The sequence below is a fragment of the Diospyros lotus genome, chromosome 14 (genome assembly GCF_014633365.1).
Source record: "Diospyros lotus cultivar Yz01 chromosome 14, ASM1463336v1, whole genome shotgun sequence".
NCBI classification, from domain to species: Eukaryota; Viridiplantae; Streptophyta; class Magnoliopsida; order Ericales; family Ebenaceae; genus Diospyros; species Diospyros lotus.
Window position 1 is genome coordinate 4290681 of NC_068351.1, and position 25544 is coordinate 4316224.

General features: G+C 35.8%; 2 protein-coding genes across 3 annotated transcripts; one reads left to right on the plus strand and one right to left on the minus strand.

Moving 5' to 3' along the window:
* Positions 1–2457: 2457 nt before the first annotated feature.
* LOC127790132 (beta-D-glucosyl crocetin beta-1,6-glucosyltransferase-like) lies at positions 2458–3186 on the minus strand. Its single transcript, XM_052319423.1, has 2 exons — positions 3066–3186; positions 2458–2969 (listed from the first exon to the last, which is right to left on the minus strand). The coding sequence occupies exons 1-2, from the start codon at positions 3184–3186 to the stop codon at positions 2458–2460; spliced, it is 633 nt and encodes a 210-aa protein (XP_052175383.1).
* Positions 3187–4801: 1615 nt separating this feature from the next.
* Positions 4802–25544, plus strand: LOC127790252 (iridoid oxidase-like). Of its 2 annotated transcripts, none has more exons than XM_052319602.1 (3): positions 4802–5167; positions 23463–24509; positions 24640–25544. In XM_052319602.1, exons 2-3 carry the CDS (start codon positions 23583–23585, stop codon positions 25264–25266), a joined length of 1554 nt encoding a protein of 517 aa, XP_052175562.1. In that variant the 5' UTR covers positions 4802–5167; positions 23463–23582; the 3' UTR covers positions 25267–25544. The 2 variants fall into 2 exon arrangements, with proteins under 2 accessions (XP_052175562.1, XP_052175560.1); XM_052319600.1 differs by lacking the exon at positions 4802–5167 and adding an exon at positions 17093–17404.

The following is a 25544-nucleotide window of genomic DNA, read 5'->3' on the forward strand; positions in this document are numbered from 1 at the left end:
TGACATTCAAATATTTTAGAATTGCCTGTTACAAATATCTAGACAAAGATCTCTAAAATAATTTGATATATTCTCATGGTATTGTACCATAAAAACTCGCTCAAATTATGTACTCCCAAGGGTACGGAGAGAGGTATCTCTTCGAAGTATCCAAGAAAGCCCTAAGACTATTTTATTGAGAATGTCTTTTAAGTCTTCTTCTTTGAATTTCTTTCTCTTATCCTATCTTAACCACATCAATTGTAAACTAGAAATTATGAGAATTAACACAAATGGGCTTATTCCTACTAAAGCATGATTCTAGGTTCTAAGTTGTAACTTGGGAAAAAAAAACAAAATTAATTAATGTTGGGTTGAATCAATATTGACTTCGAGTCCTTTCAAAAGTATACTCTTATTTATTAAAAAAACATATATAACGACCTTACAAAAATCTTAAGTTCTCAAATAATTTAAGGGTGCGTTTGATTGTAAAGGTGGGATTTGAGTGAAAAAAAATAAATTTCTGGAAATTGAAAATTTAAACTATTTGATTTATATAATATTTTACCTGAAAAATGATGTTAGTTTTCATTTTTTTCTGTTTAATTGGTAATATTTTCTATAGAATATGGTCAATTTTTTGGCATTTTGTGTTTGATAGGCATTATTTTCTATTAAAAAATAGCATATTTTTCATGAAATTCAATAGTAAAAATGTATTGAAAAATACTGAATCCTGTAGAGAGAAATTAAAATAATAACATATTTTAGATTAACTAAATCATTTTTTCAAAGAAATGAAGCCACAAAATTAATTTTTTTTATTTTTCAAACTTATTAATTTGTACGTGATTTTTCATTTTTTATTTCTATACGTTTGTATTTATCAATTTTATTTCCCAACACAAAAATCAGGTACAACCCCTCTCTCGCTCAAACGCCCACTGCTAGGTACCACCCACCCCCTGCCTTTTTCCCTTTTTTACTTCGCTTGCTGCCGGCTGTGTTGAGCCAAATTACTCCAATCAACCTATTGTGTATTTTGATGTTTAACAAAACATAATTTTAGTAAAACTATTTTTGGTATTTTTAAATCCCTTAATGGATTTTTTATATGTCTTATGATGAAAAATATATTTTAAGTATTATAGTATTTTGTGTATCAAAATGAATCAAGAAATGTTATTTCTCTAAATCTGAAATATTAGTGTATTATAAGAAGTCATATAAAAAAATATTTTCATTCTCAAAAACTATCTTCCGGTATTTTGATAGTTAATATTCATTATTGTTAAAATGATTTTTAATGAATTTTTCAAGAAATAAAAGGTATGTATTTTGGAGGTGATAAAATTTTTAAATTCTGAATTTGTACTAAAATCAAAATTTTATTTTTTATTATTTTAGATTTTGATTTTTTAGATATTTTTATTGAATCCAAATGGGGGTACTTTCTTATTTACATTTATGTATTAAAATAAATGAAAGATAAAATATAAATTAAGAAAAATGAGGACATTTACTTACAAAAAGTCGACTCTAGCATTGGAGAAGTGGACTCTTATATAACTAGAATTGACTCCTACTTAAATTGGAAGTCGACTCCTGTTTTAAGAAAGTCGACTCCCAGACTCCAACGGTCGGATTTTTTTAGCCGTTACAGATTCATTGGAAGATAAATCTATAAAAAGAAAAGGAGAAATCTGGAGATAGCTATCATTTTAAAGTACATCCAAGCTCTCAAGCACTCAAGGAAAGCAATCCAAGACCCAAGCATTAAAGATCAATCCATTGGAGCACAAGACAAAGAAGAAGAAGTTTTCTTCTTGTTGGTAATTCTTGTATCATTTGTATATTTGACTTGTATTATTTGTTTGGCTTAATACATTTTTTCATCCCTAGACTAATCAACAAAATGATTTTAAGGACCTCTACTAAAAAGTGCTCACTATTCATCCCTGGATCAAATTAATTTATACACTTTTCGTCCCTGACTTAACAGCCGTTAAAAGAGGTGTTAAATTTGCCACGTCAACACTGTCACGTCACTCCTATTATCTTGTTGGTATTTTCACGTCACCCCACACACATATATATACACACATATATATACACACACGTACAACACACCCAGCCATGGTCGCTACCATGGCTGGGTTGGGAACGGCCATGGGAAGGCTGGTTCCCCGACCCAGTCGTGGCTGGGTCCTGGAACCCACCAATCAGGGAACACAAGGTTCCCTGTCGAGGGCCATCATCTCCTTCCCTAATCTTCTTAGTCCTCAGCACCCACCCTGCAGCCATGGTTGGGCTCTCTGCCCTCCCAACATATTATCATTTGCCATCGTCTCCTTCCTTAATCTTCTTCTTCCTCAGCAACCATCTCGAACACCCAATTCAAATCCCAACCCATTAATATCGTCAATCTCTCCACTCACACGCGGTAATTCTTGTTCTTCTCTCTCCCTGTTTCCCTCACCATTCACTTAAGTAATCCTCGTCTGCAGTGCCCAGCCTTGAACGATCTCCCCTCTCTCCTCTACCCTCACAACTTTTTGGCAAGGCCTCTAAGACCCCAGTCTTCTCTCCTGATGCGAACCTCACCACCCATATAAAGTTCACTAAGTTTAGCTCCAGCCCGTTAGCTATCTCTTCTATTTCTTCTCTCGACAAGAAATACTTGCTCCCGAAGGAAACAAACACGGTTGAGAGCTCGGGCTTTTTCCCAAGCCATTCCATGATCTCTACATCTGAATCTCCTTGTGAGGAGGAGATTAAAGGTTCTTGAACCAATGAGCGTTCTTGAACTAGTGGGCCGACTGCTTGGATCTTCTTCTTGGCTAAGAAGAAGATGTAATCCAGGTATTTTTGCTCTATCTCTGTGGAGGATTTGATCAAGACGATGCCAGAGGATTGGTTCAAGGTAGATAAGAAACGGTCTACGTCTTTAACTCCATTGGAGGTGGCATGGAGCAGGTCATGGAAACCTGGTTTTTCATATTCATGGAGGTGAATCTCCTAGAATAGGAACTCGACGCCGGGCTTTTCGACGGTGTGGAGCATGAAGGAGAGTAAAGTGGCACCAAAAGTTGAGAACAAAATCATAGGGATGTTAAACAGCGATACGACTTTCGGCGCCCATGACTGGAGGAAGTTGTAGATGACAAGATCTGGTTCAGGGTTTCTATGACCCAACCTCTCCATGGCCGTTCCCTCGACCCAGCTATGGTCGTGACCATGGCTAGGTGTGTTTTGCGTGTGTATATATATATGTATATATATGTGTGTGTGTACCCAGCCTTCCCATGGTCGCGGCCATGGCTAGGTGTGTTGTGCGTGTGTGTGTGTGTGTATATATATATATATATGGGAGGGTAACGTGGCAATGCTGATAAGGATAATAGGAGTGATGTGGCAGTGTTGACGTGACAAATTTAACACATTTTTTAACGACTGTTAACTCAAAGACGAAAAGTGTACAAATTAATTTGATCCAGGGATGAATAGTGAACACTTTTTAGTAGAGGTCCTTAAAGCCATTTTTTTGATTAGTCCATGGACGAAAAAATGTATTAAGCCTATTTATTTTTGTATTCATATCCATATTAGTCCAAGTTTGTTGGACATAAAATTGTTTATTTATATTAATTGTGAATTGTGAGTGGTCTCCTAGAGTCCAAGTAATCTAGGTGTATTGTTATATTAGTTTCCGATGTGAGCTAAGGGAAAAACCTCAATGTGGTATAAAAGTTTCTTATGTAAACTTGTTGGAAAATCTAAGTGTAGTTATAGTGGAACCTCAAGTGTCGGGTTGATCTTGAGAGAGTGGAGTAGGTGTTGGAGACACCGAACTACAATATATTCTTGTGTTGTTATTGTTGTTTGCATATTTATATTGTTATAACTCTCAAACAACATATATATTTATAATAAGTATTTTCTTTGTATAACCAAAGCTCAAGAATTTTAAAAATGGAAGAATTCGGTTTAATAAGTTCTTAATCCTCAATTCACCCCCCTCTTGAATGGCCATTATGTGTCAAGGGACTAACAAGCTGTGAGTTGCCTACTTGTCTCTTGCTTTCACTCGCTCCGGCCTTCGTCAGACGACTCATATTTTCGCTACTCGTTCGCCTCGCTTAGTCGCTATTGCCTCTGTCTGGCTCTGTCGCTTGTCGACGTTGCCTCAGCCTAGTTCTCACTGCCTTGCCAGTCGCCCCTGGCCCCTTCGCCCTCGCTGGCTGCCGACTCTCCGCCCAGCCTCTTTCTTGTTGCCTCTTTGGCTCTCTCATTTCAATCTCTCCCTTGCTGCCTCTATGGTCTCTCGGTGGGTTGGCTGCTTCAATTGCCAAGAAAATCGTAGCTCTTCCGAATTTCATTTCCGTGATTTGAAGAAAAAATTAATTACGTGATCATAAATGAGAAAATGAGTTATTTGAAAAAAAATTAGGTATCAAACACTATACAAGTATAAAATTGGGTGGAAAATGATATTTTAAAAAAAAAAAAAAAGACTATCAAATGGACCTAATTATGAATGCAATACAAAAATACTATATAAATATATTATAGATGTCGATAAAAAAATATAACATGTAATATGAAAAGTATATTTTATATACATAAGATATATATACATAAAAGATATATACGTTTGGTTCGGGACGAGCGATTTCACTTTTTGAAACATGTATTATATAATTATTACTTACATAATATTTTTTACATTGCACAATGTTCCAGTGCCGTAGGCCATATACAGCCGGACCGCCATTAATTAATTCCAGAACCGCCATTGCGGGTGCAGTGTACCGAACGATTTAACCAGTCTTCTTCTTTGTCGACGCGGTGTCGCCATCACCGAAAGCCGTATACCGCCGACCGTCTAAGCCACCTAGCAAAAAGCCCTGGAAGACCACGACACGACACGACCTTGAGATTTGCCGAGATCCGCGTCTGCAAGCTAGCTAGCCAATACCTCGAACCAATCTGTATCCAAAAGTTCTCCAAAAACCCTGGCCTATAGCTACGCCACACCAAGAGGTCTGAGCAAGAACTAGCTATTGGCGCTTTAGGAAATCAATTAGCAGAAGAAGATCGGCCTAATTTAAGCATTAAGTCTGCTCGCTCACGAGTCTACTCATCCATCGAAGTTCGGCGACGTCGTCGGTGATCGGGAATTCAGGTTTGGCCTAATTTCCTAATTTTGCACTTTCCATTCACAGTTTTTGACTTACGAATTAGTTAGTTACAAGCGTAGACACTCATATATATATTCATGTCATAAACACAATACGTTAACTTTGTTACCATTTTTGTGCGATTAAACAACATAAATCATCATTCAACTTTACATTATGTGTAAAAATATAAATTGTAATTTGTATAATTAAGAAATAACTGAATTTTAATTTAATATATAATTTTATAATTATCGTTAATTAGCAAAGAAGACTATGTAATTATTACAAATCATTTTCTTAAGAAACAGTATCTTAAACTCTATAAACAAAACTTTTGACTCATCCGTGATGTTGCTAGCTAGGCTCATCCTTTATTCTCAATGATTTTTTTATTTCAAATCTTCAATATTATCCACATTGCTGCCATAAATACAAACCCCACTTTGAGGAAAGGGTGCCCACAATCCCCATTTAGAAAATCAAATCCAGTTGGATTAACACTTCTTACAACACCATTGCAAGTAGCTAAAATTAGTAGGTTTTGGTTTATTTGGAAAACTTTCTTCCTTGCAAGACTGGCGCTGGCACTGATTAGATGTGAGAACCTCCACCCAAAGTTTATCTTCTTTAAAATGATTTGATCTCCCAACTGCCGAAGAAAAGTCTCTTAGTCAAACAAGTTGTTAGTCACAGGGGCGGATGCAGAGGGGGGGCTTGGGACTGGGCTGTGTGTTGGGAGTTTATATATTTATATATATATATATTACTATTTATTATATATATTTTTACTGTTTAATTGGAGGTGGCACCGGCTACCCCCACCCCCCAACAGTCACATCAGTACAACCAATGCCCGGGCCACCCTTTGTCTTACATGTTGTCACTATCCCAAACTACAGGATGCGTCTTACGTTTGTGATGTGATTAGCATTTAGAACCCTTCTTAATGCCCGCTAAGCATAACACTTTGTTCACTAAAAATGCCATCAATGTTTTCCCAAAATAAAAGAAAAAAAAGTCTTCTTAGATGCCATCCTCATAGTTCTAAAACTTCCTAAGCATCCAACTCTCTTTCTCAGTAAAGAGCTCTGGTTCTTGCCTGTGATGTTTTTGTCCTCAACTGGCTCCAAAAAACTGGGGCGATAAACAGCACTTGTCACAAGCTAGATAACTATTAGTATATTATTATATTCAAAATATTAGTAATAAAATATGGGAAACTGTTAGCATTATTGAATTAGGATTTAATAAAATAGAGAATAGAAATCAGTATGATTGGGCTGTGCTTGTTAGCTAATGTGGACTTGAGCTATTTGCTAAAGAAGGGATCGTAGATTATTTCAATTGTAATCTTTACATTTCTATTGATCCTACATTATTTGTGATGGCTTTAGCTCCTTCTTGTCTGACCGGTTATTTGTTTTGAAAATGGTTTGTGATGAACTATGGTAGTTTTTTTTTGGCTCGATCCTTGGGTTGCAACCTCTTATGATTTGATTCTGTAAAACTTTTTTTGCCTTTAGTATTTAATGATTTCTTAAAAAAAAAAATAATGTTGTTAGTACACTTTTTGTGTATTTCTTGAACTATATAAAGGTGTATTTCAATGACAAAAAAGTCTCTTATGAAGCGCATAGAGGCGCGTGAGAAGCATGAAGGCGAGGGATATTTTGGTCATAATACCTCTTTATGTAATTCAAGATGTACAAAAATGATATATATGTAACATGATTAAAAAAAAAAGACTTAATACATAAGGAAATCCCTAACTTTTAGGAAATGTGACATATATTTATCCTCACAACTAAAATTTTGACATATTTTTTCATTCAATTATTTTTCTTTTTACACCTTAAGACCTTAGTCTCCGTTAAGGTTGGATTACATGTATGTTACAAGCATGTAAAAAGGACACTGAATAGACAGGTACACAAATTTTAAGTGTGTTTAATACATAAATAAATCTCTAATTTATTAAAAAAAAGTGATCATTAGTCGTTTAACTAAAATTTTAGCATATTTTCTCCTTCAATCATTTTTTTTCATCACATTAAGTCCTTCAATTAATTAAGCGCTAAGATGCAGATGCCATTTAAACTGTAAAATCGAATCTTTAGAAGCGACCTTCGAGAAGTCAACAGAAGCTTGAGGGGGTTTCGATTTTTCATAAACAACAACCCTTCAGTGGTTTCAAGAAGAAACAAAAGAAAACGAATATTCGGGTTTAACTACAGTTTTTCGAAATTGCCAGAGGGATGTCGAAACAATATTTTTTCAAAATTTTCAGGGGTCAAATAGATGTTTTAGGACTTAAAGGTCTTAAATGCAATTATGAAAAATTCAGGGACTAAGTGAAAATGACCAAAAAGGTAAAAGCCAAAAGTTAAAGGGCCAAAGTGTAAAAAGCCAAAAGTTTGGCCAATAACCAGCACATGGCCGGTCAGCCACGGTCGATTTTGGCCACAGGGTTGCATGAGGGATGGTCGGGGGAGCATCTTTTGTAAAGGCATGGGCCGACAATGGCCACTGGGTTGGCCGAAAAAGTAAGAAAAAGTGATCGAAAGTGGTCGCGAGATTGAGTGCCTGCAAATTGATTTTTGTGGTCAGCAAGGGCTCGTTCCAGGTCCATTTGAGGGAGGTAGAAGCTCTTAAGGCTTTGGGTTAGCCGGGTAAAGGCATTTGAGGGTTCGAATTCACCTATAAATAGGCGTCCATGAAAGTCAAAAATGGAAAGACTTGGAGCTTCAAATCGGCCACGAAATCGAATGAATTAGGGTTCCAAAATAAGAGGATTTTGTTGCCCATAGTTTGAAGAGCAATTCTGGAAAGTTTGAAGAGTTTTGGTTGAGGTTTGGTAGGGTTTTGAGCTTCACCGGAGAATGAGGCTGTCCGCCTAGGCCGAGACTTCAAACAGCTGGTCGGAGGCCTTCCGGTGCTCATTTCGGGCTCAAACTTGGCCATATGGATCGATTCAAAGAAGGCTACAAGATGGAATTGGAATCTCCGATCTCCGGTGTGCCGTGGCTGAGAAAGATGACCGATGCGTGGCCTGCACGCGTTGGTCATCACACACAGACCACGCGCCAGCACGTGAGGGAGTGTGGGTGCTTGGAAAATTATGCGAAAATTTCCTAAAATCCTAGAAAAATGTTTTGTCGATGTTTGTGTAAAAAGACTTGGATTTGACCTTTCCGATGTCTTAGTTTTTGTACCAAATAGCCTCATTTTACGTGAAAACGCAGTATCCGGGTAAGTCCAGTATTTTTCTTTTGAATTTTATTGGATATTATGAATTGTTGTAAAAAGATATTCGAGAAAATAGTCTCAAGGGTATTTATTGGGATTTTTAGAAGGTAAAATGGAAGAAAATAAAGAAAAAATGAAAGAAATTGGAATATTGAGATATTTAGGTATTAAATATGCTTTTTATGATTTATGTGCTTGAGCAAAAGTGATTGGTGTAACTTTCGAGAGTGACACGAAAATCAAGGTCAGACATGCATATCGAGGTAATGTACGCTTTTCGAGAAATTCGAGTTTATCTTTAAAGGTGAGTTGTCATATCTATATGATATGATTGTTTATTATGCATAATATTTATTAAAGATATGATTGCTTATACATGCATGATATTTATAAAATATATGATTCATTTTGTCATATTACATGAAAAATCGTGATATTTGCATGGCACGATATTATTGTCATATTGATATTTGTGAATGGGATTGGGATGCCACCCTAAGAGTATAGCCGTAATTCCTCAAGGGCAATTGATAGAACAACGTTAGACTCATCCTACAGAGATTCAAGATTCTGCCTAGGGTTCCGTGCCGAGCTAGGCCTTAGAAGTTACACCAGGGCAAATGATTGTTCATATATTTGCATTATTCATTCACGTATCATGTTTTTAAACCCTCATTAGAAGATTCATGTTCTAATCGGGTTATGCCCCTGGAATATTCAAATGTTTCAGTTAGGACTTGCAGATATGGAAATGAGATGATTGAGACGTAACGGCACATGATGATGTGGCCGATGGGTTTGGCGAGTTGTCTCGGTATTTGCTTCCTCATGAGGATTCAGGATATATTATTATATTGATGATCATGTATAATTGTTATGGTTTAATGTACTTTTGAGGTATCATTAGATTGTATCATTTAAGGTATTTAGTTGTTATCGCTTGACGATGAGTCTCCATGTGATTAAGTATTTGGAGATGTAATGGTACGGATTCTTATTTTATGATTAAAGTGGATTTCGATCTTATATCATATCAGGTTTTGATTTTAGCTTCCGCATTTATTATGATTACCTGTCTTAGCTTATTGATTCTTATTTAGTATACTGGGAAGGTAAAATGGGATTGTCAGGAAATGGTTTATATTGAAAAATATATATATATTCCCAAAATTCCTAAATTATTTAACGCTCGAAAAAATGAGACATTACAAAATCTTTCTAACACATCAAATTAATTTTACACATCATGACTAAATCTTTACGCATCATCCTTTATAATAACCACAAAAGTACAAAAAATTCAAAATTTCTCAAATCCCTAACCCATTTTCTCTTCATTCCTTTCTTTTTTTATATTTTTTCTTCTTTTGATCATATACCTCCACAACCACTAACTCATCTTTTTTCTTTCCCCTTTTTGTTGGCCACCGTCACCATCACAACCACTCCTCTCTCTCTAGATATTTACCCACCATAACACCCTATTTTTGCCTTCCTTTCCTCATTTCTTCTCAATCTCACTCCCATCCCTACACCACTACCACCATCTTCATCATCTTTTCTTTTCACTGGCCATCACCAATTCACTATCGCAATCACTCATCTCTCAAAAAAAGAAAATAAAATAAAAAAAAATCTTCATCTCGCAGCACAAACCCACTATCTACCTTTGCTGTCATCCTTAGCTACCAGCCATCCCCAAAGAAAAATTCACCCAATCACTTCAACCACCACTACTACTCAATCATTTAAACATTCCCTCTGCCACCACCATTGTAACGACCCTAAAGTGGGTCTAGATGTTTTAATACTTAACGTTAGTTTAATAGTATTTTAAATATAGGTCTAAGTACTTTAATATTTAATGATAAATTTATTTAATGGCATAGAAATAATTTTAGATTGAATAATTTCATTTCATGGTTCAAATGATCGTGAAAATAAGTATATGGGCTTATTTTTTTAGAAATTAGAAAATAATATACTGGGTCTCGATGTGGGCTTGAGCCCATTTGGGTAATGGAAGAAATTACAATTTGGGAAAGAAATAAGTGGAATAAGAAAAAAAAAATTGAAATAGGTAGCCAAAGTGAGTGTTGTCTGTTGCGTGAGCAAGGGCGAATTGCTCAATTTGCGAGAATAGGCATGCAAACCTTGCAGCCACTTTCCCCTTGATCCTCTGGTACACATATCCTCTTATTTTGTTCCCCTGATTCTATTTCCATCGCTTTCATTTTTCTTCTCCAATTGCTACATAGTCTTCTTCTTCTCCTTGTTATTGTGCCTTCTGCATATCTCTCTCTCTACCGTTAAAGCTTAGTGAAGGGAAGAGCTCAACTTGTGGTATTGTCCTAGAATTATTCCTCAAGCAAGTTCATTTCAGTCATTCCCTCTTAATTTCTGCAAGTGATTCTTGTACCATTTTTTCTTTTTATTCTGTCGAGCAAGCCTCATGGTTGTCTCTTCCATTCCTACTCATTGTATGTTAATTATTTATAAATGTACATATATTGATCTAATGTGCTGTATGTGGATTTCTTGGTGTTTCATGAGTCTTTCCTTGAGGGTTCAAATGGGATTTACGTCACCCATAATTCCTTTTCTTGGATGGCTTTGTTGGTTAGGAAATGATGCAAATACCTCATTCGTTTTGTATCCGTCGAGCTGTGCCACATAGATTTATATTTGTGTATATATACTAATAAACTGTAAGCCTTTCTAGTAGTGTATTGATGCCTTGTTCTATCTCTTGGGGGTCTTCTTGTAGTCTCGAATGGGGATTAATTCACCAAAAAGTCCTTTCTGTGAATGGTGTATTTTCAAATTTAAAGGAGATATGAGACCTCTGTATTTCAAAGATGTAGAGTTTCGCATATATATATATATATATAAATAGAATAAGGCTAATTTGAATGGCTGGGCTGCCATTCAAATGATGTGCCCTCTGTTTAAGGCAGCTCAAGCTATTCGAAAAGCTCCCTCCCTTTCGTTGTGAAGATGAGCCCATTTGAATGGGCTCCCAACCTATTCAAATGGGAACTCTCTATCTCTCTCCCTCTTAATCACTGCCATGATCCGAATAAACCCTCCCTGATTCGAATAACCCTTTCACCTGATTCGGATAGCATATATATATATGATATTCATGATTCGAGTGGCCCTCTTTTATAAACTCACGGATTCAAACAACCCCTTGCATGATTCAAATAGCCCTTATGTATACTTACTGTTTGATTCGAATAGCCTTTTATATATATACCCTTTGATTCGAATCACCCTATATAAATATTCATAAGCTATTTGAATACCCCCTGCCTTATTCGAATAACCCCCCTTGCAAAACATATATATGGCATATATATATAGCTATATTCGAATACACCCATCAATTTACATTCATTTAGTTTAAGTAAATGACAGATAAAATATAAATTAAAGAAAATGAATCATTTACTTCAATACATAAATGTAAATAAAAAGGACCCCCAATTTGGTTTCAATAAAAATATCTAAAAAATCAAAATCCATAATGTAACATCCCGCATCGAGTGATAGGAAGGACCGAAACAACTTACCCTGATAGGCCTACGTGAACTTCCCAGGGGGTCACCCATCTTTGAGCTTCCCCAGCTCAAGCACGTTTAACCCCGGAGTTCTTTGGCTACATTCAACCCAAAAGGTATCTAACTGGTGTTGTTTCTTTCCTTACTTATTTTCGATATATACTACCCTTCTTTGGACTCTCGGGGTATTACATTCTCCCTCCCCTTAAGCACATAATGTCCTCGTCATGCGACCTTATAACTGGTCTCAGATCTCCCCCATTTGCATAGCCAATGTGGGATTTGCCTAAGGTACCACACACACCCCTTAGGGACTCAATGTCCTTGTTGAGGTTTTCCCCACCACCGCACTCAGAGGCTCAAGGGTCGACTCTGATACCACCATAACATCCCGCATCGAGTGATAAGAAGGATCGGAACAACTTATCCTGATGGGCCTACGAGAACTTCCCAGGGGTCACCCATCATTGAACTTCCCCAACTGAAGCACGCTTAACCCTAGAGTTCTTTACCTATATTCAGCCCAAAAGGTATCTAGCTGGTGTTGTTTCCTTCCTTACTTTTCTTCGATATATACTACCCTTCTTTGGGCTCTCGGAGTATTACACATAACAATAAGAAAATAGAATTTTGATTTTAGTACAAATTCAGGATCTTGCGATTTTACCACCCCCGAAATACATAGCTTCTATTTTTTGAAAAATTCATTAAAAATTTTAGCTTTTTTTTACCAACAATTTTGGCTTTTTTTTTTACCAACAATTTCAAATCTAATTTTGAAATTCACTTTAAGAGATTCTTTTAAATATTTTTGCAAATCCTCATATGTATAAGAATGAAAATAATTTGGTTTTCATTTGAACAAAATAACACTTGATATGAGTGAAAAATTATCCAATATTGTGAGATGGGCATAAAATATATATAAGTATGGAAACAACTTATGAGATGAAATTCATGATATTTATACATATGTGGAAGTGAATGCATGACACGTTTTACACACATTCAGTATAATCATATTATGAAGCTTAGTATTATTTATCTTTGTGCACCTAATATTTTGCGCGGAGAGAAAGGGTACCTTAGAGCACTTGGTGCAGGACGAGGTGACCATAGCCTAGCAAGTTGGCTTCATATTTATTTGTAAGATTTTGTTTATAGATGCACTTGGGCATGTGTTAATTGATGGCTTGCGAGCTTTCAAGATTTGATACTGATATTAAATTTATATGCACATTTAAATAGTGGTGTAACATCCCATTAGAGCGATAGGAAGATCCGGAACAACTTACCCTGATGGGCCTACACGAACTTCCCAGGGGGGTCACCCATCATTAGATTGCCCCAGGTCAAGCACGCTTAACTTGGGAGTTCTTTGCCAACATTCAGCCCAAAAGGTATCCAGCTGGTGTTGTTTCCTTTCTTACACTATCCTCGATATATACTAACTTCTCTGGGCTCTCGGGATATTACATTCTCCCCCCCTTAAGCACATGACGTCCTCGTCATGCGACCTTACAACTGGTCCCAGAACTTTTCCCCTTGGGGGCTGCCATCCTAGAAGCCTGCCAGAAGCCGCTCCTTGTACAGGCCCTCAAGCCCCGGCGCCACTTCCCGCCCTCATTGGACCGCCTTCGCCAAGGGTCAGCTCTGATACCATTTGTAACATCTCATTCGAGCGATAGGAAGATCCGGAACAACTTACCCTGATGGGCCTACACGAACTTCCCAGGGGGGTCACCCATCATTAGATTGCCCCAGGTCAAGCACGCTTAACTTTAGAGTTCTTTGCCAACATTCAGCCCAAAAGGTATCCAGCTGGTGTTGTTTCCTTTCTTACACTATCCTCGATATATACTAACTTCTCTGGGCTCTCGGGGTATTACAAGTGGTACATGGTGGCATGATGCATTTAATTTGGAATTGATTAAGTCATAAATTATGAATCACGTATATAACTGTTGAGTCATTGATTACTCTTTTTGGTGTCACTATATTCTTTGATCATGTTCATTGTTCCTCGAATTTACTGAGTCTTGTGGCTCACTTGATTTTCTTTGCCATTCCAAGTAAAAGAAAAGCTATTATTAGGAGCGAGTCCAGTGGGACTAAGACCCAAGAATAGTGGTGTACGGAGACGCGTCCTAACTTGAAGATCCTGATTAGTATTTTGGTGATGTTTGAGATAAAATGATTTTTATTTTGTTAGTTAGCAATAGAGTTTCTTATTTATTTTATATGGCCTTCGAGAGGAAACTCATGAAATATTGGAAAGGTAACTAAACCTTAATTTAGTTTTGGTTGCTGGTAATGAAAAGAGTTATTTGTTTTATTATAGTTTATTCTATACCATCTCTATGATAATCTCATTTCAAATATCCAATGCTAGCGTAAATATTCGAGAGTATGCCCTTACAACCATCACCACCACCATCAACCATTTCTATTCAACAAAAAACCGCCCATCAAAAGCTCCACCCAGCATTCCATCACACCAAAACCTACTTACCAAAAAAGGGTAAGAGTAAATAAATTCTAGATACACCACAATTGCAATTAAATAGAAAAATTGCAACAAAAATTATAAAAATTCATAATTATGTATTTTGCTTAAATTTAAAAGAATCGAACGAAGAGATAATAGAAATCAAACCTCATTTATCAACAACAACAACCTCGACAAGCATAAGAAATGTGATATTAAAAAAAAAAAAAAAAGAATCAGACCTCACAAAAAAAATGAGAAATCAAAAACAATGAACAAAAATTGAATTAAGATCTTGACTCATCCACCACACCTAATCACCTCACAATTGCTCAAAGAAAAGGGCAGGACGGGCTTAAGGTATAGGGCAGTGAGGCCTATGCCTAGGGCCCCAATAAATTCTTTTTTTGCTAAGTTTAACAGTAAAAATATTTAAATATTTTACTATTAAAAATAATTTTTACCCAAAAAGGACCCCAATAAATTTCTAATGATAAATATTTTAGTATTAAAAATAAAAAATATTATTGTTAAGAAAATCAAAGAATCAAATATTTTTAATTATAGTTGATTGTATCATAGATACAAGTCATAAAGAATAAAAAAATTTTATATTAAGATGTGTAGATATTTTAATAAGTCCAATAAAAATAAAAGAATATTTTGTAAATTTTTTAAAAGTTAATAATACTTTTGGCCAAGATATTTTTAATGTATTTCAAGTAATATAAAAAAAAATTGAACTTGATATAAATAATGTAAGAGGAAAAGAATATGATAATGGATCTAATATGAAAGGTAAATAACAAAGTGTGTAAAAAAGATTATTAGATATAAATTTAAGAGCATTTTATACACCATTGATTGTTACAATCTTAATTTAATTTTTTGTGGAATGAAAAATTCATGTGTTGATGTTATAACATTTTTTGGAGTCACACAATACATATACACATTATTTTGCGGTACTAAATTTTATAAAAAATGTAATATTTTTTCCAAATACATGGATTACTTATAAAATATTATTAACCATTTATATTACTGTAGTTTTGGTAAAAAAAAGTTTTCAAAATTAAAATTAATAAAAGTTCAACTATGTCACAAGAAAAATTAAGTAATTTGACTATATTACTAATTAAAAAAGATTTACTTTTTAAGTTAGAATACAAAAATTTTATTAGTGATTTTATATCTTAAAAATAAAAAAAATAAAATTTTTATATTTTTTATTATTTTTTAAAGGGCCTCAAAATTTTAAACCCCAACTCCCATGGGCTGGCCCTGAGAATGGGGGCTAGTTGTGGTAATAGTTGCGGTTGTTTTGGTTGTTTGAGATAGAGGCGTTGGTACGTTACAATAGTGATGGTGGTGGTTTAAGATAAATGGCTAGTGGTGGTGGTTGCTGCTATGGTTTTGGTTGTTTGCTAGTTGTGATGGTGGTCGTGGTTGCAGTGGTTGGCCTAAGATGAATGGCGGTGGTAGTGATAATTTTGGTGTTTGAATATTAAAGGGAGAAAGATGTAACAGAAAGTGGGGAAAAAAAAAGTTATTGACTTCAAGACGTAGAATTTTAATTGTGATGGTGACTGGTGACTGGTGATAGCAACTAGGGATAGTGGATGTTGATAAGGAGTTTGTGGAGGTAAGCATGGCAGAATCCAGTGACAAGCTTGGAGATGTGGCTGTGGGTTATGGGTTTGAGAATTTATTTTTTTTTCTTAAATTTTCAAGGAAAAAACTTAGCATATTTCCTCGCCTGACCATTTTCTTGGTCACCTTAAGTCCTTCAGGGTAGTATTCGTCAAAGTGTTGAATTAGAAATGCATTATTACACGCATGTGAAGGGGACTTAATGTGATCCAAAAAAAAAAAGTTGAAAGAGAGAATATGTTAAAAGTTTTAATTGAGTTGAAAAAGAGAATATGTTAAAGTTGAATTACACATGCATTATCAAGGTAAAATTGCCACAAAAAATTGCTGTTGTCCCTTTATATAATACCCAAAAAAAGAAAAAGAAGAAAAGTATTCAAATGAGTTAAATGCAAACAACCTAAGCTGAAAGGGTGTACGCATTGGATGTACCTAAAATTTAAGTTTCACTTCTCATAGCAGATCATGGGAGTGGCAAATTAGCTACTTTGAGTGGTTCCCCTGGCATCAGTCAGATCCAGTGACTGGGCAGGTTTCACACTGCATCTGTGCTTAGAAAAATTGGAAAAGTTTTCGTATTGAAAACAAGTGAACTGATTCCAGAGTAACTGCTAAGCCTGATCATTGATTCCGCCAACATAGGTTTTCTATACTATGCCCAGCCAACCATGTTAAGTGAAATACAAACAGGTCTTTTCTATGTTGTGCCAACTGTGCTAGTAGTGGTGTACAAAAGTTCGGATTGGTTTTTTTTTTTTATTTTTTTATTCTGTTTCGTTCAGTTATTTGTTTAAGAAAATGAGTGGTCATCGGTTGAGAGGGTTGGCTGTGCATTATGGAGGTAAAATAGATATATTAAAATTATTAAAAAATTTGATGAACATGTGAGCTGTAAAGAGTAATTTTTGGGGCTGTGAATAGAATTTGCTCATGTACAATCAGACCGCCATTAATTAATCCCAGAACCGCCAGTGCAGTGTACCGAACGATTTAACCAGTCTTCTTCTTTGTGGACGCGGTGTCGCCATCACCGAAAACCCTTCTTTGCCGAGATCCGCGTCTGCAAGCTAGCTAGCCAATACCTCGAACCAATCTGTATCCAAAAGTTCTCCAAAAACCCTGGCCTATAGCTACGCCACACCAAGAGGTCTGAGCAAGAACTAGCTATTGGCGCTTTAGGAAATCAATTAGCAGAAGAAGATCGGCCTAATTTAAGCATTAAGTCTGCTCGCTCACGAGTCTACTCATCCATCGAAGTTCGGCGACGTCGTCGGTGATCGGGAATTCAGGTTTGGCCTAATTTCCTAATTTTGCACTTTCCATTCACAGTTTTTGACTTACGAATTAGTTAGTTACAAGCGTAGACACTCATATATATATTCATGTCATAAACACAATACGTTAACTTTGTTACCATTTTTGTGCGATTAAACAACATAAATCATCATTCAACTTTACATTATGTGTAAAAATATAAATTGTAATTTGTATAATTAAGAAATAACTGAATTTTAATTTAATATATAATTTTATAATTATCGTTAATTAGCAAAGAAGACTATGTAATTATTACAAATCATTTTCTTAAGAAACAGTATCTTAAACTCTATAAACAAAACTTTTGACTCATCCGTGATGTTGCTAGCTAGGCTCATCCTTTATTCTCAATGATTTTTTTATTTCAAATCTTCAATATTATCCACATTGCTGCCATAAATACAAACCCCACTTTGAGGAAAGGGTGCCCACAATCCCCATTTAGAAAATCAAATCCAGTTGGATTAACACTTCTTACAACACCATTGCAAGTAGCTAAAATTAGTAGGTTTTGGTTTATTTGGAAAACTTTCTTCCTTGCAAGACTGGCGCTGGCACTGATTAGATGTGAGAACCTCCACCCAAAGTTTATCTTCTTTAAAATGATTTGATCTCCCAACTGCCGAAGAAAAGTCTCTTAGTCAAACAAGTTGTTAGTCACAGGGGCGGATGCAAAAGGGGAGCTTGGAACTGGACTGTGTGTTGGGGAGTTTATATATTTATATATATATATATTACTATTTATTATATATATTTTTACTGTTTAATTGGAGGTGGCACCGGCTACCCCCCGGCAACAGTCACATCAGTACAACCAATGCCCGGGCCACCCTTTGTCTTACATGTTGTCACTATCCCAAACTACAAGATGCGTCTTACGTTTGTGATGTGATTAGCATTTAGAACCCTTCTTAATGCCCGCTAAGCATAACACTTTGTTCACTAAAAATGCCATCAATGTTTTCCGAAAATAAAAGAAAAAAAAGTCTTCTTAGATGCCATCCTCATAGTTCTAAAACTTCCTAAGCATCCAACTCTCTTTCTCAGTAAAGAGCTCTGGTTCTTGCCTGTGATGTTTTTGTTCTCAACTGGCTCCAAAAAACTTGGGGCGATGAACAGTACTTGTCACAAGCTATAGACAACTATTAGTATATTATTATATTCAAAATATTAGTAATAAAATATGGGAAACTGTTAGCATTATTGAATTAGGATTTAATAAAATAGAGAATAGAAATCAGTATGATTGGGCTGTGCTTGTTAGCATGTGTGGACTTGAGCTATTTGCTAAAGAAGGGATCGTAGATGATTTGAATTTTAATCTTCCCATTTCTATTGATCCTACATTATTTATTTATGATGGCTATAGCTCCTTCTTGTCTGACCTGTTATTTGTTTTGAAAATGGTTTGTGATGAACTATGGTAGTTTTTTTTTGGCTCGATCCTCGGGTTGCAACCTCTCATGATTTGATTCTGTAAAACCTTTTTTGTTTTTAGTATTTAATGCTTTCTTAAAAAAAAAAAAAAAAGACTTAATAGATAAGGAAGTCCCTGAACTTCTAGAAAATGTGACATATATTTATCCCCCACAACTAAAATTTTGACATATTTCTTCTTTTAATTATTTTTTTTTTTACACCTTAAGTTCTTAGTCTCCATTAAGCTTGAATTACATATATGTTATAAGCATGTAAAAGGGACAGTGAATAGATAGGTACGCAAATTTTAGGTGTGTTTAATACATAAATAAATCTCTAAATTATTAAAAAAAATGATCTTTAGTCGTTTAACTAAACTTTTAGCATATTTTCTCCTTCAATTATTTTTTTTATCACATTAAGTCCTTCAATTAATTAAGAGTTAATGGCTCAATTAACTATGATAAATAAAACTAAATCTTTCTAACACATCAGATTAATTTTACACATCATGACTAAATCTTTAGGCATCATCCTTTATAATAACCACAAAAGTACAAAAAAATTCAAAATTTCTCAAATCCCTAACCCATTTTCTCTTCCTCCCTTTCTTTTTTGTTTTTTCTTTTTATATTTTTTCTTCTTTTGATCCTACACCTCCACAACCACCAATTTCATCCCCCCCCCCCCCTTTTTTTTTTACTTTTTATTGGCCACCATCACCATCACCATCAGAGCTAGGGGTGACAATACGAGTTGACGGGTCATAATCGTGTCATATTGAGACACATGTATAACACGTATCAGGCTAACCCGAACACAACTCATTTAATAATCGTGTCAAATTCCTTAAACTCAAACACGACACGTTTATTAAACGTGTAACACGATATGACCTATTTAACCCATTTAACTAAACGTGTCGTGTCGTGTCGTGTCATCTGTTAACTTGTTTAACTCGTTTAATTTAAACAGGTCGTGCTGTGTCACCTGTTAAACGTGTTATTTCGTGTATAATCGTGTTAACGTATTCAGATCAACTCACTAACCATTTTAATTAAATGTATCATTTCACATATAATCGTGTTAACGTGTTCGAGTCAACCCGTTTAATTAAACGAATCATTACGTGTCTAAACGGGTTAACCCATTTATGACCCAAACCCGATTAATCTCAACCCTAATCCACTTACTTTCGTATCGTAATCGAGTTGTGTCCAAAATCCAGCCCTAATCACAACCACTCCTCTCACTCTCTTTAGACATTTGCCCACCATAGCACCCTTATTTTTTTCCTTCCCTTCCTTCTTTCTGCTCAATCTCACTCTCATCCCTACACCACCACCACATTCATCATCTTTTCTTTTCGCTGGCCATCACCACCATCACCAATTCACTATCACAATCACTCATCTCTCGAAAAAAAAATATAAAAAAAATCTTCACTTTGCAGCACAAACCCACTATCTACCTTTGCCGTCACCGCTAGCCATTAGCCATCCCCAAAGCAAAATTCACACAATCACTTCAACCACCACTACCACTCAATCATTTAAACTTGACAAAACAATCAATGATTTATAAAATGCCTTAAGCCGGCCTTGCTCCTTTTGGTCCAAAAGGTGAAATCGCTCACCCCGAGCGCCCCCCACACCCGGCCCGACAGGACGTGGGAGGAGATTAATCATGGTGACCCAGCCAGACGCAGTGGTTAGACCCGAACTCACCTCGCACAAGGAGCCCCCTCACTTTGGAGAGAGGTACCTCCACACTGCCGCTTGCGAGACTCAATCCTTGGTCTTGGTCCAAGATTCACCACGGAAGGCACTTTGTGCCCCCATTTCTTGACCAACTGGGCTGCCCATGCGGGCGCCTTGCTCTTTTTCTTTAAGTAATTATGAGGTGATTAGGTGTGGTGGATGAGTCGAGATCTTAATTCAATTTTTGTTCCTTGTTTTTGATTTCTCATTTTTTCTGTGAGATCCGGTTCTTCTTTTTTTTTTAATATCACATTTCTAAAGAATAAATATTTTTTTATATTAAAATGGGTAGATATTTTAATAAGTCTGATAAAAATAAAAGAATATTTTGTAAATTTTTTAAAAGTTAATAATACTTCTGGTCAAGATATTTTTAATGTACTTACAAGTAATATAAAAAATTTTGAATTTGATATAAATAATGTAAGAGGACAAGAATATGATAATGGATCTAATATAAAAGGTAAATAACAAAGTGTGTAAAAAAAGATTATTAGATATAAATTCAATAGCATTTTATAAATCATTGATTGTTACAATCTTAATTTAATTCTTTGTGATATGAAAAATTCATGTGTTGATGTTATAACATTTTTTGGAATCACACAATACATAAACACATTATTTTGCGGTACTAAATTTTATAAAAAATATAATTTTTTTTCCAAATATATGGATAAGTTATAAAATATTATTAACCATTCATATTACTGTAGTTTTGGTGAAAAAAAGTTTTCAAAATTAAATTAATAAAATCTTACTTAAGTTCAACTATGTCACAAGAAAAATTAAGTAATTTAACTATATTATTAATTAAAAAATATTTACTTTTTAAGTTAAGGTATAAAAATTAAATTAGTGATTTTATATCTTAAAAATAAAAAAAAAATAAAATTTTCATATTTTTTTATTATTTTTTAAAAGACCTCCAAATTTTAAATAGCCTAGAACCCCTAACTCCCATGAGCCAAACCCTCAGAAGGGGGGTTAGTTGTGGTGGTAGTTGGGATTGTTTGAGATAGAAGTGTTGGTACGTTGCAATGGTGATGATGGTGGTGGTTTAAGATAATAGTGAATGTTGATAAGAAATTTGTGGAGGTAAGCAGGGCTGACAAGTTTGGAGATGTGGCAATGGCAGGTGAAAAGGGGATGACAAGTAGATTCATGGGTTTGAGAATTTAGAACTTTTTTCTTAAATTTTCAATTCACTGTCACTTGAAATTGGCCTAATATACAAGAGAGATTTTGGACTATTAAGAAATGTAACATTTAGCCCCTCAATTAAAATCTTAGCATATTTTCTCGCTTGACCATTTTCTTGGTCACCTTAAGTCCTTCACGTTAGTCTTCATCTCAAAGTGTTGAATTACACATGCATTATTACAAGCAAGTGAAGGGGACTTAATGTGATCCCAAAAAAAAGTTGAAAAAGAAAATATGTTAAAGTTTTAATTGAAGACCTAAAAATCATATTTCTTAGTAGTCCAAAGAATCCATATATATTAAACCACAAAGAAGGGGCAAATAGCAACAACAACAAAAAAATTAAATTTTTTTGTGAATTTATAAATTTATTCAAATGTTTTTGATAATTATATTCCAATTGAGTGCAATTTTATCTAATACCTAAATCAATTTGGGATGTGTGTGTCATTGTTAATGTAACAAGTCATGTATATCATAAAAATATATATAAAAGTGGGATCCAAATGTTGAACCTAAATATATAATTTTATTTTTTATTTTTTTATATGTGTACATATGATTTCACTCATTTTTTTTTTTTTTATAATAAGTGACATGCTACAGTAATAATAATACATACCTCCTAAATTGAATTCAAGTTTTGGATAAAATTATACTTAATTAAACTAAATGAGATACAATTATCATAATTAAAACCTTCATATAAATTTATAAATTTACGAAAAAAATTAGATTTTTTTTATTATTTACCCTAAAAAAAAAAGTATCGAATCAGATAGAGATCTCCATATTATTTTTTCATGCGCGAATGACCAGAATTCAGTAGTTCGATGGCACCTTGGCCTCCCTGTCACGGGAATTAAATTACATTATTATTGGTACCAAAAGTGTTTGACTTCCTGTAGCAAATGACAAATCCACGTACACCTTTCCAGATTTCCCCGTCTCTTTACAAATCTCAACAGTTGTACTCTGCACAAGAATTTGAAGAAATTAAGCACATCTAGAGCTGAAATGACTCACCTCCAATAGGTTACTGTTACCATTATGTTGCCACCTTGCTTCTGATCTTGATATCAACAAAGAACAAGCGAATGAATAATAAAAAAAAAATCTGGGAGTTCTCACTTTTTCTGGGTTTTCATTTCCCTTCAGACTAAAACAAAGTACTTGGAAGGGATAAAATAGTGGGCAAATACAAAATCATCGAAAAAGACAAGATTCAGGAAGATTTGATCAGATATTTACATTAAAATGTTACACATCTGCACATAAAATAGGGAGCTTCATCTCCGTCACCTTTTACCTAAGCTTGTTCTATATTGAAAAGGAAAATCAAAATTCTCTGTCCACCCGCAAGAGGTTGGAACCTGAATGCCAACCCATTAGCTCAGCATGTTTCCTTCAAAAAAAAAAACAGAAAGCAAATCAGAGGAAAATGATGTTTAGTAGAGCCTTTCAATAAAAAAAGTAATACTAAAACACTTGACAGTGAATGATAACAAATCATGACGGTATTCTTTATGCGTAAATAGATGAGAAGGAGATATCATTTTCACTGTGGTTTTACTTTGTGAGAATTCTGTTTCCATAGCATTTCCAAAATATAGGATGACGTAATTATAATGAATGCTACTTCGTGCAGCTCTTCTCCTCTTTGTTATTTCCCAAGGCAACAGATCCCTGACTGGGTGAAGCATAGTTATACACACATCACAAACTTGAGGTGAAATCAGAGAGAATACATCTCAACAGCTTGTAGAAAATGATGTGGGATTGTACTTCACTTGCCTGGTTAGGTGCTTCGTTGATAGCTGCTCTCGGGCTTGTGCTCCGGTGGGCAAAGGCAAGGAGTGGCTCCAACAATCAGCGGCCACCGGGGCCACCAGGATGGCCAATCATCGGCAACATACTTGATCTTGGAGATGCACCACACCAGAACCTACACAAGCTCAGATTCAAGTATGGACCCGTTCTTTGGTTGCAGCTTGGATCCGTGAACACCATGGTTATACAATCAGCTAAGGCAGCCGAAGAACTTTTCAGGAACCATGATATTAGTGTCTGCGGACGCATGGTTCCCGATTCACTAACAGCCTTGAGCTATCATCAGGGATCCGTGGTATTCGGTAATTATGGTGAATACTGGCGCAGAATCCGGCGCCTCTGTACCGCAGAATTCCTGGTTAACAAACGGCTTAAAGAGACAGCCACTCTCCGGCAAAAATGCATTGACAACATGATCCACTGGATTGAGGAGGATGCAGAAATGTCGCGCTCACAGGGGGGATCAAGGGAGGTAGAGATATCCCACTTCCTGTTTCTCATGGCTTTCAATGTCTTGAGCAACCTCATGCTGTCAAGAGATCTCCTGGAACCGCAATCCATGGAAGGGCGTGAGTTCTTTGATGCAATGAACAAGATCATGGATTGGGCTGGCAAACCTAATCTCGCAGACTACCTGTCATTTCTGAAATGGCTCGACCCCCAGGGCATAAAAAAGAATATGGAACGAGATATGGGACGAGCCATGAAGATTATATCTGAGTTTGTCAATGAAAGGGTAAAACAAAAGCAGTCGGGCACAGAGAAGGCAACCAGAGATTTCCTCGATGTTCTACTGGAGCATGATGAAGGTGGAAATGAAGGGTCAGATAAGATTTCAGAGACGAATGTGAATATTATCATAGTGGTAATAATATTGCACTAATGCAGTCATTGAGTTAACATATCACAGGCATGAAGATTTCACTACAGAAGTAAAACCATTAGCACGAGACTAATATACAAAAAATATCACTAATCCGGGACGAATAATGCAGGAAATGTACCTAGCGGGGTCAGAAACGACAAGTGGCGTGATTGAATGGGCTATGGCAGAGCTACTACGACACCCTGATTCAATGAGAGAGGTTAAAGAAGAGCTTGATCGAGTTCTTGGACCCAACAGGAAGGTTGAAGAGAATGACATGGATCAGCTGCCGTACTTGCAGGCAGTAGTGAAGGAAACTTTCAGGCTACATTCTCCAGCTCCGTTACTGGTACCGCGGAAAACATTGGAAGATTTGAACTATATGGGATATTTCATACCCAAGAGCACACAAGTCATTGTGAATGCTTGGGCAATTGGAAGAGATCCAGATCACTGGGAAGATCCCTCGTCATTCAGGCCAGAGAGGTTTCTTGGCAAAAACACTGAATACAAGGGGCAGCATTTTGACCTGATTCCATTTGGATCAGGGAGACGAATGTGTGTTGGCTTACCCTTGGCTCACCGAACAGTTCCACTTGCTCTTGCTGCCCTGCTACACTCTTTTGAATGGGAGCTTGATAGCTCGGTCACTCCAGAGACCATGGATATGAGTGAAAGGATAGGTATAACTCTGCGGAAGCTAACACCCTTGAAAGCCAAACCCACAAGGAGAGGAGGTATGGAGAATGATGGATGACCATCCAGGTACTTCTGTCTCATTCGTGGTTGCAGTTCGTGTGTTGTTGCCCCTGGGAACACCCGGTAGCTTTGGCTGCATTCCTCCATGAAGAGAATTTGAGTCCAAAGTCCCCATAAAGTTTCACTAGAAACAACTCCTTAGGTGATTAAGTGCCTAATCCCTACTGTCTCTCAGTTTTATTATTCTTGTTTTTCTTCTTCCTGTCTGCAGCTATAACTGATATGTGTGATTTTCATATTTACCTTTTAATTATTTAAAAATTACTCAGACCAAAA